The sequence below is a fragment of the Rutilus rutilus genome, assembly GCF_951802725.1.
Source record: "Rutilus rutilus genome assembly, chromosome: 15".
NCBI lineage: Eukaryota > Metazoa > Chordata > Actinopteri > Cypriniformes > Leuciscidae > Rutilus > Rutilus rutilus.
Window position 1 is genome coordinate 24865580 of NC_140220.1, and position 15782 is coordinate 24881361.

A 15782-nucleotide genomic window follows, 5' to 3' on the forward strand; every position below is an offset into this window, starting at 1 on the left:
GTTTGTGGACAGAGTGTAGTTAGGCCTCCCCTCATTCCAGAGAGTCTTCATGCTAAGGCATCTGCTCACCAGCAGTTAGAGGTTGAGCTAGAGTTCTCCCCTTCGCTCAGAGGGTTTTTATGCAGAGTATCTACTCCCAGTCCCCGTCTATAGAATCCGGTGTGAAAGGTTATTGCCTGATAGAAATTCCTTCTCATTGGAGGCCTCCTTATGGGGAGGTGCTGTGTGCAAACGGGTTGTAGGCCTTCGCTGCTGAGTTAGCAAAGTTAGCCTCCCTGGTGGTAGATTGGATACTTTACATCCCCCAGAAGTGACAAGCCAGAATTTATATTCTATTAATCATTGGACATATTCCCTTTAGGTATTCATGATATGTAATACCAAGTCCTTGAGCTGCTTGTGGGCCGAGACTTTCTACTCAGCTCTCCAAGGAAAACAGGAAGGATGTAAGCCGGGACTTCCCTTGTCATTGTGCGTGCAGCTTGGGCTATGGGCGTATGGAATAATGTAACCTACAGCCTCTGGTGCATTCCTATAGAATGGGAATAGTGACTCCGGCAGCTAGTTCTACGGAGTCTTAGCTGTTAGAGCACACATTCCCTGTGTGGGTATTTGTTAGCGTCCTAGGGTCCTAGTTAACGTCTGTATACATAGCGTCCTAGGGCGCAGTGCCGAGTTCCCATTCGAAACGGGAATGTCTCAGGTTACAAATGTTACCATGGTGTCTCGTTGCCATGCCTGTGTAACAGACGTAGGCCAGTGAGAGCTGTGTGTGTAAACCTCACTCCCCTAATCTCAAGAGGCGCTTTAGTGACTGACGCTAGAGACTGCGGTCTTTAGCCTCCGTGTTACAACCCCCGCCTCCGATGCGGACGGGTCCGGGTTCGAGTTCAGACAAAAGTTGTTAATGACATATATTACAGGCACTAGGGGTGCTCAGCATAGCCATCTGTATCTGTTAACAATCTCATAATTACTCGTATCTGTATCTGTCTACTGATAAAACCGGAAGAAGGCGGGGCTTTACTCGGAAGTTCATACAATTACTTGAGAAGACCCTTATTATGTCTGTGGTTTTACAGCCTATCCTTATTCTTCGTAGTACTGAACAAATTTGCCTTGTATAACTGATTAAATAATATTTTTATTATGATTATAACATTTATTTAAATATCTTCTAACTGTTTGAGCCAATAGCCTCATATAGGCAATGCTTTGAAGTGTAATGCGATTGTGCTTCGGGTGACTTGAGTTCGAGTCCCAACTCAGGAGCTTGTCGTGATTAAAAAGGTTCTAATTAAAACAGTAATAATACATAATAATAATAATAATAATAATAATAATAATAATAATAATAATAATAATTTGTTACATTTATATAGCGCTTTTCTGGGTACTCAAATCACTTTACATAGAAGGGGGGAATCTCCTCAACCACCACCAATGTTAAATAAGCATGTTAAATGCATTAAACAATACATTTCCAGAGGAACTCTGAACTTCCTGCTCAGCTACTGTTCGGACGCTCTTGCTTACTGCTCCGCGTTTTGCTCTATCGCTCTATCGCTTTTACATTTTATCTCCTATTTTTTCTATATTTTATTTCCTTTATTTTATTTCCTTTTATCATCTAATTTTAACTTCAGCAAATCAGCACAGTGCTCATACGACAAAGTTTGGATTACTACAAAAACTGAGAATTCTTTTACCCGACCAGCTTACATTCCGGGAAAGGAAAACACAACTGCCTACAAGGATAAGAGAAAATGCCTCTTCTGGAATCTACTTGCTGCACCAACTGCCACAGACTTTTACAAAGGATTGCAGTTCTAGAAACAAAGTTACTTACGGGACCACCAAACCAGACGGAGCACACAACAGAGCTTCGTCATGGACACCCTCAGCATACCGGTGAGTCCCATGAAACTAGTACTCCTCGACAGGTAGAGAAACAAGCCGATCGACTTACTAATCGATGGCACAAACAGGGAGCTAAACCCAAAGGCACTCGAGACATCAGATTGTCACGAGCATCACATATTACCGCAGTAGCATCCTCTACCCCAGATACAGCTCTGACAAGGATTGCAAACACTGGTCTGCTACCACTGCCTATACATCTTGAGAACAGATTTGAAGTACTAATGAATGTAAATGAGGAATCCACAAATGTGATGAATGTGATCGAACACAGACTGAATAGGCCAGTAGCTAACACTGATGCTAACTGGCGCTCAAGGTCGAGCAGACAGCGGCACTCAGCTCAGAGCGCAGCCGGGCCCAGGACTCTGATAGTGGGGGACTCCATAATCAGAAACATTAGCAACAGGGATACAACTACGTGCTGCCTTCCACAAGCAACAACTTCTGATATAAACAGGGAACTTCAGAACATTCTGATGAAACATAAGACTGCTAATCGACTCATCATACATGTGGGGAAGAATGATATTCATAAAGAGCAGTCAGAACTCCTTAAGAAGGATTTCAATAAACTTTTTGAAACACTTAAAAGACTGAAAGTTCAAACATTCATCAGTGGACCACTACCAGCAAGAGGAACAAACAGGTTTTCACGGTTGCTTGGGCTAAATACATGGCTGCAAAAAACCTGCAATATAAAAGCAGTGAACTTCATTGACAATTTCAATCTTTTCTGGAGTCAACGACAACTGTTTCATCGGGATGGCCATCACCCAAACAAACTTGGTTCAAGAGTGTTAAAGGACAATATCTACTTCTCCCTAAATCATCCTTCTGCGGTTTGTGCCAATCCACTCAATCTGAACGGCACACACACACCTGGACACAGTAAGAATGACCACGGGACTTCACTTCAGCAGCAAAATGGACATGATAACACCACTCCGCCACAACAACCTCTGCTCACGGACACAATCTCAGCTGAGCCCTGCACACAGAGCTCACCACAGACAGCCATATCAGAACTGCTTGAAGATTCAGCACCCAAGGACGACTTCCTGGAAAACAGCCAGGGAAGCCAGGACAGCATATTACAGCCTCCTATAACACCAGAGCAACAGCCCCTTTCACCAGACACTTTCTCCCTCTCCCCTGCAACGCCATTACTGTGCTTCTCACAGAAAATGGAAGAACTGGTGCATGCTGGAACCAGACTATCCCACTCTTTTGCTGCAAGCCCCCAGATACCAACTAAAAAAAGACAGGCACCACTACCACCAAAGCCTGCGGGCCCAGCTCGCCCTCCCCCTCCTCCTGTGAGAGCTCTTCGGCCTCTGCCACAACGCCAGGGCCCACACCCTCCTCCTTCTGCTCGAGGTGAACCAAAAACAACTGATACCAGCTCTCAGTGATATGTGTCGGGTCCCCGTTTTGATAACAGTAACTTTCTCAAATGTTTACAAAACAAGCGGGAACCCAGTGTGCCTGTATCTTCCTCTATTGCTGTTCTATTACATGATAGAAAGTCTAAGGCCTTCAATAGCCGTACAGCAAACCCAACTAATCTGGTGCCTATTACACGACAAACTAATATTGCTGTGGGGAAAAGTAAGTCTGTTAAGTTAGCTCTTTTAAACATTCGCTCACTTAAAAATAAATCACTTCTAGTCAACGACTTAATAACCACAAACAACCTGGATTTTATGCTTCTAAATGAAACCTGGCTAGAAGACAGCTTCAGTGCAACAATCCTCAATGAAGCAGCCCCTCCTAACTTTACTTTTATGAGTGTCTGCAGAGCTGTTAAGAGAGGTGGGGGTCTAGCTGCTCTTTTTAAAGATATCTATCAATGTAAGCAAATATCATTTGGGAATTACTTGTCTTTTGAATATCTGGGTATTGTGTTAAAAGGTGCTCCACGCATTTTACTCATCATTATTTACAGGCCTCCAAAATACTCTCCAGCCTTTGCTGAGGACTTTACAGAACTGTTATCAACAATTACCTCAGAGTTTGACTGTTTTGCCATTGCTGGAGATTTTAACATCCATATAGATAATGCAGAAAACAATATGGCAAAAGAAATCAAAACTGTTTTAAAAACTTTTGATCTGACTCAGCATGTACATGGACCCACACACAATCGTGGACACACTTTAGATTTACTTATCAGTAAGGGTCTAAACATTTCATCGATTGTTATTAAGGATGTAGCACTGTCTGATCATTTCTGTATTTTCTTTGATATATTGATCTCTCCTGCCACTGAAGCTAGATCTGTGTCTGTCAAGAAGAGATGCTTAAATGAGAACACTAGTGTCCTATTTATGAAGGCTATATCTTTAACACCAAGCATATCTGCAGACTCTGTTGATTTTCTCCTTGATTCTTTTAACTCAAAAGTTAAAGGTGTAATTGATGATATTGCTCCTGTGAAAGTCAGGAAGAAGAATAGCAGACAAAAGGCACCTTGGAGAAACTCAACAGCAGTGCAAAATATGAAAAGACAATGCCGAAAAGCAGAGCGCATGTGGCGGAAGACAAAACTTGTAGTCCATTATAACATCTACAAAGACAGCCTTCATGCTTTCAATATGGAACTAGGCAAAGCTAGACAGACTTTCTTCTCAAATATTATAAACAGCAATTTAAACAACACACGCACTCTTTTTGCTACTGTAGAGAGACTGACAAACCCCCCAAGCCAGATTCCCAGTGAAATGCTCTCAGACAGCAAGTGCCGTGAGTTTGCTTCTTTCTTCTCTGAGAAAATCAATAATATCAGAAAGGTGATCAGCACATCCTTGTCTTGCGCTGGGGTCAGACAGATCAAACCACCTGAGAAAGTAGTTACTATGTCTGATTTCAAAGAAATTGATGGCAAAATTTTGGAAGAAACCGTACAGCACCTTAAAACATCAACCTGCGCTCTTGACACACTTCCCACATCGTTTTTCAAAAGTGTGTTAAACAGTTTAGAAGCAGATCTTCTAGAAGTGGTAAATGCTTCACTTCTCTCTGGGAGTTTTCCAAACTCCCTAAAAACTGCAGTTGTCAAGCCCCTCCTGAAAAAGAGCAATCTGGATAAGACCATATTAAGCAACTATAGACCGATCTCAAATCTTCCTTTCATAGGTAAGATCATTGAAAAAGTTGTCTTCAATCAGCTGAACAAATTCTTATGCTCGAATGGATACTTTGACAATTTTCAATCTGGTTTCCGACCGCACCACAGCACAGAGACAGCGCTCATAAAGATAATAAACGATATTCGCTTAAATACTGACTCAGGCAAATTATCAGTGCTGGTACTACTCGACCTCAGTGCTGCATTTGACACTGTCGATCACAACATACTTCTGGACAGGCTGGAAAACTGGGTGGGGCTTTCTGGGATAGTCCTAAAATGGTTCAGGTCATACTTAGATGGGAGAGGTTATTATGTGAGTATAGGAGACCATAAGTCTGAGTGGACATCCATGACATGCGGAGTCCCTCAAGGCTCAATTCTTGCGCCACTCCTGTTCAACCTGTATATGCTCCCAATGAGCCAAATAATGAGAAAGAACCAAATTGCTTACCACAGCTATGCAGACGACACACAGCTCTACTTAGCCCTATCGCCCAACGATTATAGCCCCATTGACTCCCTGTGCCAATGCATTGATGAAGTCAACAGTTGGATGTGTCAAAACTTTCTTCAGTTAAACAAAGACAAAACTGAAGTCATTGCGTTTGGAAACAAAGATGAAGTTCTCAAGGTGAACGCATACCTTCACTCTAGGGGTCAAACAACCAAAAATCAAGTCAGGAATCTTGGTGTGACACTAGAGTCAGAGCTTAGTTTCAGTAGTCATGTCAAAGCAATAACTAAATCAGCATACTATCATCTGAAAAATATTGCAAGAATTAGATGCTTTGTTTCCAGACAAGACCTAGAGAAACTTGTGCATGCTTTCATCACCAGCAGGGTGGATTATTGTAATGGACTCCTCACTGGCCTTCCCAAAAAGACCATAAGACAGTTGCAGCTCATACAGAACGCTGCCGCCAGGATTCTGAGCAGAACCAGAAAATATGAACATATCACACCAGTCCTCAGGTCTTTACACTGGCTCCCAGTTAAATTTAGGATTGATTTTAAAGTATTATTACTGGTATATAAATCATTCAATGGCCTAGGAGGACCTCAATACATTGCAGATATGCTCACTGAATATAAACCCAACAGATCACTCAGATCATTAGGATCATATCAGCTTGAAATACCAAGGGTTCACTCTAAGCATGGCGAGTCTGCTTTTAGCTATTATGCCAGCCGCAGCTGGAACCAGCTTCCAGAGGAGATCAGATGTGCTCCTACTGTAGTCACATTCAAATCCAGACTCAAAACACATCTGTTTAACTATGCATTTACTGAATGAGCACTGTGCCAATGTTCGTCCGACTGTTTGTACTGTATTTTATTTTTTATTTTTCTAAACTGTTTTAATTATTCTTATTTCTTTTTATTATTTTAATTTCTTCTATGTAAAGCACTTTGAATTGCCATTGTGTATGAAATGTGCTATATAAATAAACTTGCCTTGCCTTGCCTAATGTTAGGACAATCATCCCAAATAAGGACTTATGGACCCATAAGGACCCATGTTAGGACTTAATCCCAAATAAGAGGAGTCTGACTCTATAAAAAGCTTATAAATGCAAATCTGAACAAACTATAAAGAATACACCTGCATAAATGCCCTCTCTATCAAGTAGTAGAAAATGTACAGGCTATTTATCTGAGCTGATTATTAGGCTACTCTTGTCAGAGCTTGTTTGGTTTCTGAGAAACACGCAAAGACGGGACACGACTGTTTGATTTGCATTCAGTTCAGACACTCATTATTGTGTAGTGATTTTGGAGGTTATTGTATAATATCATGCTTTCCCCTGACTTACCTTTTATCCAGCAAACACAAGGAGTGACTGTGTCAGCCTCAGCCGAATATTATTAGGCAGAATTATTTGTTATTCTTATATATATATTTTGAAGCCATTATCCATGCCTTTCCGAATAAGGTATTTGGCCCTAACAGGCACCCTCTTATACCCACAGTCGCACTAGCAGTGACGTCTCAGGCTGTCGCCAGCCAATGACATTGTCGCGTTTCAATGGGGGCCCCTTCAAAAAGTTTTGCTTAGGGCCCCTAGAAGTTAGTGCAGGACAGGCACTGTACTGCATATTTAACCAGATAATTTTGTTGAAAAATTTTACAATCCTGATTACAGATTTGTTGTTGTTTTACCAATAAATTCTTGAAGAACACTTACTTGACTTTTTCTGCTGGTTTCCCTGTGTCTTCTTCTACAGCAGTGTAGGTGTCAATTACTTTTGGAATAGAACTTTTGGTGTTTTCAGATACAGATATAGGCTTGACCTTTGGCTGGAACTTTGGGGGTTCTGGTTTGTTTTTCACACTGATCTTCACTAAGTATGGCTTTTGCTTGGACACGCTGGAGCCCGGTTTACCGCTTCCTCCATAAAACACAGAATAACCGCCGATTCCAGAAGCTCCAGATTGACCACTGGCTCCAGAAGCCCCAGATTGACCACTGGCTCCAGAAGCCCCAGATTGACCACTGGCTCCAGAAGCCCCAGATTGACCACTGGCTCCAGAAGCCCCAGATTGACCACTAGCTCCAGAACCCCCAGATTGACCACTGGCTCCAGAAGCCCCAGATTGACCACTGGCTCCAGAAGCCCCAGCTGCACCTGCTGCTCCTGCTCCACTCCCTAGAGGTGCTCCTGGATGAGCTTTGTTTGAAACAACTAGGTTCAGGTTCATATCAGATGCTGACTCGAAGTCAACAGGCTAAAGGAGAGAAAAAAGGGGTTGCACTTTATTTTACAGTACGTGCACTTACGTGTACTTACAGTGTACTTACCTAAGAAAGTACTGGCTAATATAAGGTAAGTACATGGGTTAAGGCCCTTGCATACTGAGTCCGAAATTCGCGTCCGAAATTTTTGCACGTAAAAAAATAAATACGACCTCACGTTATGTCAATCACGCTTGTACACTACCTCTGAAACTTTCGTCCGCCAAAAAAAAAATCGAATCAGGTTCGATTTTCTGCGTTTTTCGCATCAGTAGCAAGCATTTTGAATGGTGTTTTGACAATTCAGAGCCACCGAATCACGAAAGCGAAAAAACGCATGCGATAATTTCGGACTCAGTGTGCAAGGGCCTTTAAGGTTAATTTTAGGGGTAGGTTCAGGGTTAGTACCTAGTTATTGTAATTACTATAATAAGTACATTGTATGTACATGGGGAGCAGGACTGTAAAATGAAGTGCTACCGAAAGAAATGCATTTGGTTACTCAATACGAACCATGTAATCAATATATACTGTATGTAAATAACATGTGATGTGTACATCACACTAAAACAGCACACCCTTACTACATTTTAGCCTTAATCTCATTGGTTCCGTCACATGAACTTCTTAGAACTGTGTACAAAATAAGCACTGACCTTGTTCAGATACAAAATACCCGTATTTGTCTTCGGATCAGTTTCAATAGTGAAATGTCCATCCTCGTTTCCAGAGACTATTTCAAAAACGGCCAACCAATTGTCCGTCCTATCTTCATCCATATCCAGTGCCTGGATCCTTAAAACCTCAATGGGTGCCACATTCTCATCAATACTTGCTGAAAACTATAAAACCAGAAAAAAAAAAAAAAAACAGTTCACACTCTTTCCCATTACCATCTATTATTAAACATTTTCTTATACTAAAGTTAATAATGAAAAGTCTAAGAGGAATACCTTTGAGAAAAAGGAGTACATTTTAGAATATGAATGCAATGCGCTAGATGGTTAAGCATTAAAAAAAAACCTAACAAGAAACTGCGCATCGTGTTTTATATTCTGGGTTTCATCTGCTTGCCTGTACATAGTACGCATCATCGATAAGGTGTATGCTGAATTTGGTCTTTTAATATCACTGTCTTACAACATTTTAGAGCTTAGTACAAACCTAAACTAGCAGGCAATGAAGGAAAACCTGGTTTTGCCCTCCAGGTGCATGTAAGGGTGTCACATGAGAACTATGAATTGTCTTTGAAATATAATTAGGGCCGAATGTGATAGTGATGATAGTGTACCTTTTTTTTTTTTTTTTATACGCTTAAGTGGCATTTTATTGTATTAATATTATATCTCCAAGCACAGTTTGTTTTAAATATACTATAAAGGTTTGAAGTACACTACAAGTGTACATTCAATGCATTTAAGTGCACTTCTTTTTTCACAAGGGTATGAAGAAAACAACACTATTTAATGTCAGAATTGTGACCTCCTAACTATTTATATTAGCCAATGCATATAGTCACCTCATCCTTCTCCAAAGTAGGAATATTGTCATTAACATCCAGGATGTCTATAGTTACAGAAGCTGTAGCAGAATTTCCTTGAGGATCTCCATACATGTCAGCAGCTTGCACCGTAAGAACATAAGAGCTGTGTTCCTGTTTAACAGAATAGGAAATTAATCCATCATGACTCTTTGGCAAAAGAAAATGACACATAATCACACATATAAATACCAGTATAACTGAAGCAAATACCTCTCTGTCAAGCGTTGGGTTGTTCACAGAGATTGTTCCATTGTCTTTATTCACAGCAAAGAAAAGCTGGCCATTATTTGGCTCTTGTTTGATTAAGGTGTATGCTATCTTACTGTTAAGAGTGTTTTCCTTATCTGCATCTGTGGCCACAACTTGTGTTACAAAGGTTCCTGGAAAGAACACAACAATAAAAAAAATTAAATAATATATATATATATATATATATTTAAGGTGAAGGATTGGTCATCCCTAATTGCAGAAAATCAGACAATGGTTGACAATGTCAATGCAGATGGCAGGCTCACCAACTGGACACCCCTCATAAATGCTGGTTCGTTCTGGCTTGTTGAAAACTGGTGGGTTATCATTCTGGTCCTCCACGGCGAAGTTTACTTTAATATTATCTTCAGCTATGGTGTTGTTAAAGAACCATGCAGTGCCAATAAGCTACAAGATAAAAATAAAACAAGGCTTCTATGACGATATGACTTTGTTTATGAAAAAAAATGAACTTTCTTGTTAACTTGAAAAGGCTGTCTGGAATTTGTTCAGAAACCAAGAGCAACTTTTTTACCAACTATAGCAAAAATCTGATGATATTGTTATTTTACCATTTAGTTTTCAGAAAATGTTTTGAGCTAGATATCTGAAACCAACATACAGTACAAATCCAGTTTTTAACCTTGAAAGTTACTGAGATATAGATAGCCATTGTGACAACTATAGTCTCGGTCTTAAGCATAATACATGACTGTGTACTATATATATATGCTTTGTATCTTAAATAGTGTGTGTTCATTATCCTCACGGTGTAGAATTCTTTCTCCTCGCGATCCAGAGGCCGTAAGAGGCGAACCAACCCTTTGCGCTCGTCTACCATGAAATTACCAGCAGGGGGCAGGTCAGCTCCTGGACCTCTTAGAGTGTAGCGCAGCTGCATTTCCACGTCCATGTCTGATCGCATCTGAGAAAAATCATATTGCAATAATGCAGGTCAGAATACTGTTACTAAAGATGAGTGTAGATGGTCCTAAAACCCGGAAAGTTTAAAATCACAATTCAATAACAATTAAAATCATTCATGATTTAAGATTCCTAAAAATTGTAACACCCAAAACATATCATCAGTTTGGCATTTTCTAAAGTTTAATGGTAAAGTTCAATTTTCACAAACTGTAATGCACAAACTTTATAAACAAACCTGACTGCATTCACCAAGCTTCAACAAAAAAATTTAAAATTATCAAACAAGAATTTCTTTAATTTCTTTTTAATATCTTTAACCCCTTGTTTTCATAATTTATTAAATACTTTTTTTGTACTATGAACTGTAATATGTCAAAAACATCATACAGCTCAGATAGTCATATGTCAAATGAGTTATAGTTAGTACAATGTCTAAAGTGGACTATCAAAATGAAGTATTCAACAAGTAAATTCAAACCAACATTAGTTGGCTAATCCAACTAAATTGGATTAAGTGATAACTTAATCTACACTACATTTTCAACACTGTAACCCTGTTTTTTATTGTTAGATATATTTTTATATAATATGTACATCAAATATGAATGTATATGTATTTAATTCGTATTGCTTGAAAATAAGCAAAAATTAAAAATAATTGGACATGTCCCAAATTTTGGTAACAAGCCTAATTTAAAATGATTGGAAAATGAAACAGGTCATATAATTTAGTTTGTATAGTTTCATTTTCCACTAAAAAATAAAGGTATTGTATCAAAGGTATACCCGTTTCGTGGAAAGTGCTGACAACTGGCTGTATGACAGTTTTATCTTTTAATAAAGAAATTGATTTACTGAGTAAGAATACTGAATCAGATTATAACTTGAATAACTGAATATTATTATCGAAGCCGGCATTGTAATATGCAGTACGTGCAACGAGTGGAGAGATTTGCTGTATTGTAAGGTGTTTCTACCCTGCTGATATAGGGCTCATTGCTGTAGTCCACATTTTCTGTAATCTTTTTAACAGGTATAACCCATTCCCTTTTATGACGCTGCTTCTGTGGAACTTTCCAACAGTCTCCAGTCCTCAGGATCTGTAAAAAAAAAAAAAAAAAAACCTTAACACATACCAACAACTATAATATTTGCTCTATAACACTTTTTAAAAGACATCATCATCATTATTATTATTATTATTATTATTATTATTATTATTATTTTATGATGGCCTGGTTTTTAGGTTTAATTGTTATGTTCTTTTACGGAGATAAACGGTTGTGCAGTTTTTTTTAGCAATGCAACTTTGTGTAGCCTATGCAAGAAGTAAAATGTGAGATTCACCTCTTCTGTATGCCAACAACACAGTTACAAGTGAACATCCGATGCTATATTAATATTTTGTAAAAAAAGAGTATGACTTTCTTAATCAGCAGTTTTGTCTTGTTTACAGTAAAAATATCTTAACATCCTTCAAACAACATATATTTTCTATTATTATTCTATTATATCTATTATTATAACTTATTTTCTATTATGATATTGTGACTTGCAGCTGTGCTTGAATTTTTTTTCTTACCTCATTGGCATATGGTTTAATCATATAACTCATAATCATAAAAAACAGTGATGTTACAGTCATTACGGAATAGCATTTTGGTATCTGTACAAGCACAGTAAAAAAACAAAAAAAAAAACAAAGTTGTACATAAAACAAAGATTACCGGAGTATGTTTTATATGTATACAATTTAAGTTCTTGAAAATTTCATGTTTAATTCAATATGTTACTTGCTGATACTATAGCGATTTCGGAGTGAACATTTTTCTATACCAATCCTTATATTATGTTAATATACCAACCTTTTTGAGGTTCAGTTTGCTGCAACTGTAAAATATACTGATAATACTGCATGCTAAAGGCCACACAATCACTAAATGTAATTTAATTAAAAGCAAACAGGGCTGCGTTTCCCGATAACGTTGTCTCTTAGCGCGCTACGAAGACTTTTCAGGTGTAACCAACTAAAGGTATACCTTTTCTAGGCGTGTTCCCCGAACCATACCATAGGAAGGTGCTTATCAATTATTCTCTTGTGCAGGGGCTGTTTCACTGCATTATGTGAGAAAGCGGGGTTCTTTATAAAAGAAGCACTTCAGAAATAGGTGAAATTGCATTTATTAGGACTCATGAGATATTATAAAAAATAATCCAAAATATAATAGCCTATAATAGCCTAGCCTACATATTTTTAAATTGTATCATATATTGCTGCCATAATAACCATTTCAAATGTTTACGTGCTTTCTTCTCTTTCCCATTTTTGTTCACTGAGGTGAAATATTGTTCTTGTAAATACGTTCCAGCATTTCAGTCTTGCGTACGGTGCTCGGCAGTGATCAAAAAGGATTTAAACAGTGGATTTTGAATCTCTTCTTGTAAACTAATTAAATTACCACACAACCTGTTTGTCAAAAAAAAAAACCAGTAGGTAGCCTACTAATTTGGCCAGGGATTTTTACGCGGGTTGGGTGAGAAAAAACACTGATATTATGGATTCGGACAGCACTAAAATCAGCGACTTACCCCTTTAAATGTTTAAAATACCGTACGAGCCCATGAGAAACAATTATAGGACTAGGAATAGGAATAATAGGACTTAACTGACAGTAGCCTAGCCTATGCTTTCACTGGCCTTTAAAAGCGCTCTTTAATTAAATTAATAATAAAATATAGGCCTATATAATAATATAATTAAAAATCTAACAACAATCAGTGTAGGCTAAAGGCTGGTTTAAAGTACTTGTATTAATGTTCATGGGTAGCCTAAATGGGTTCCATTCAGACCTTAACATCAAGTATGTGTCAACAAGATTGAACAAGACATTTTCACCTGGCTAGACCCACTGTTTAGATCTGTTGTGGGAAGGTATTTATGCAAATTAGCACATACATAATTAGATTATGCACCGTTTGTCCATGTTAACAAACAATTTAAAAAAACTTGTAATACAATTTTTCTTTGTCTTGATGTAAGTAATCAACTCAGTAATTTTCATGGTGATTTCTAAAGGTTAAAATTTTTACCCTATTCACGTAAGAAAAAGGTCTTCTTCTACCCTATATTTGGGTCTTTTTTGAAACTTTCCCCTAATGGGATTCTTTGGGACTTTTTTTTTCCTTACTCAGGACATATTGAGGATACAAAATCAGTTGAGTTTGCTTCTGTTGCAATTTGTTCAACCTTTTTTCATAAAATGACTGGACTAGTGGTCCAGACCAACCTTCCGAACGTATGTCTTACAGAAGGTATTTAACTAAGAATGTTTCGGGAAACACTACAGCTTAACGTGTAACTTAGGAACGATGTAGCGTTAAGAAGGTTTCGGGAAACGCAGCCCAGAATAGTGCTTCTTTCCCTTATAAAGTATACAGGGATTCATACCTTTTACTTACAATTGCTTTGTTAAATATAATACACATTTTCAGTATTATGTACATGTATTGTGTGTCTTTTAAAACATAATATTATTGGTAACATTGTACAAAAAAATGGTCCCATTAGTTTAGGTTAGTTAATGCATTAATTAACAATGCTCAATACATTTGTTACAGTAGTTAGCGCACGGTTCATGTTAGTGCATGTTAGCACAATTTTTAGGTTTTAACAGCAGCATTTATGCCTTTTCTGTTAAATATTAACAGTGCAGTTTTTCTTCTCAGGTAAATTGATCTGGTTTTGGTACTATGTAGATATTTTTATCGGAAAACAAGACAGAAATACTGTTGCACTTTATTTTAAGGTGTTAATTATATATTAGTTACAATGTAATTATACATTTAAAGGGTTAGTTCACCCAAAAATGAAAATTATGTCATTAATGACTCACCCTCATGTCATTCCAAGCCCGTAAGACCTCCGTTCATTTTCGGAACACAATTTAAGATATTTTAGACGATATTTAGCGACGAGAATACTTATTGTGCGCAAAAAGTAAACAAAAATAACAACTTTATTCCACTATTCATTTCCTTCTCTCTGGGCCTCGAGTGAGTTCACGTAGTGTAATAGCGTAGCGCGTCTGCGTTGTACTTCACACGTAGGCTCACTATTGGCCGACGCTGGTCATGTGTGTGATGCGTGTGACGCATTGTTGTTATTACACAAAAGTTGTTATTTTTGTTTACTTTTTGCGCAAAAAAAGTATTCTTGTCGCTTGATAAACTTAAGATTGAGCCACTGTAGTCACATGGACTACTTTGATGATGTCTATATTACCTTTCTGGACATGGACAGTATACCGTACATACATTTTCAATGGAGGGACAGAAAGCTCTCGGACTAAATCTAAAATATCTTAAACTGTGTTCCGAAGATGAACGGAGGTCTTACGGGCTTGGAACGACATGAGGGTGAGTCATTAATGACATAATTTTCATTTTTGGGTGAACTAACCCTTTAAGTACTGAATAATATAAATTAACAACATGCACTTACTATAGGGTCAGGTTTGGTTTAGGGTTAGTTGTATGTAATTATGCATAATTTATTGTTATTACTATAGTTAGTACATGTAACGTGTAACAAATAAAGTGTTACCAAAAATACTGATTAAGACAATGCTTTTCACTGCAGCATATTCACACACATTGCATTTGACAACCTTTCACAACATACTCAATTGGTCAATTTTTTTTTTTCTTCAAATAAATAAATAAATAAATAAGAAAGAAAAAAACAGCTTTTAATGGTTGCATCCATCTCTTTTTACATACCTGCGCTGTGAGAAGCAGCAACAATGTCTGAGCCAACAAAGAGTAAGGGGGCATCTTCTAGGAGAACTGAAAGAAATCTGTCAATGTCAAGAGTGTCGTCAATGGCTTTTCAAACTGTATGCGCAGTGTTCTTTTGCTATATATGGCTCAAATCATATTTTGGTACGCCCCAAAATGAAAGCCTCATCACGTGTCTCTTTCACCCTGTGTAGGTTGAGGAATGATATGGTAATTATTATAGAGGGAAACTCTGTTCCTGCCTAAAGGGAAAGAAAGAACACCATAAAGCCCTTTAAATGAATTATTTTTCTATTTTTACTAAGTTACATCACAAGAAACGTGTGGAATTGTTCCTTAAAAGTTTGGTTGTTTTGAAAGTTTGTATTAAATAATGAATGAAATAAATGAAACTGAAAGTAAAATGTTTGTTGTTACATGGCATCAGTCCAGTTCTAAGGAATTAGCAGGAGGAGTTCAAATGGAACCACATAACATG

At 37.9% G+C, this 15782-nt stretch overlaps 2 protein-coding genes across 2 annotated transcripts in view; both read right to left on the reverse strand.

Annotated features, from left to right (window-relative positions):
• The window catches only part of LOC311305534 (uncharacterized protein), a 38181-nt gene extending 22758 nt beyond the window's left edge, over positions 1-15423 (reverse strand). Inside the window, exons 1-7 of the mRNA XM_084433306.1 lie at positions 15287-15423; positions 11485-11607; positions 10350-10505; positions 9847-9988; positions 9308-9711; positions 8445-8630; positions 7240-7781 (exon numbers count right to left, since the gene is read on the reverse strand). Coding sequence (XP_084289432.1) covers positions 7240-7781; positions 8445-8630; positions 9308-9711; positions 9847-9988; positions 10350-10505; positions 11485-11607; positions 15287-15340 — 1607 coding nt within the window. The 5' untranslated portion in view covers positions 15341-15423. The remainder of the gene's footprint in view (positions 1-7239; positions 7782-8444; positions 8631-9307; positions 9712-9846; positions 9989-10349; positions 10506-11484; positions 11608-15286) is intronic.
• The window catches only part of mep1ba (meprin A subunit beta a), a 507054-nt gene that overhangs the window by 199146 nt on the left and 292126 nt on the right, over positions 1-15782 (reverse strand). The gene's annotated exons all lie outside the window — the stretch shown is intronic.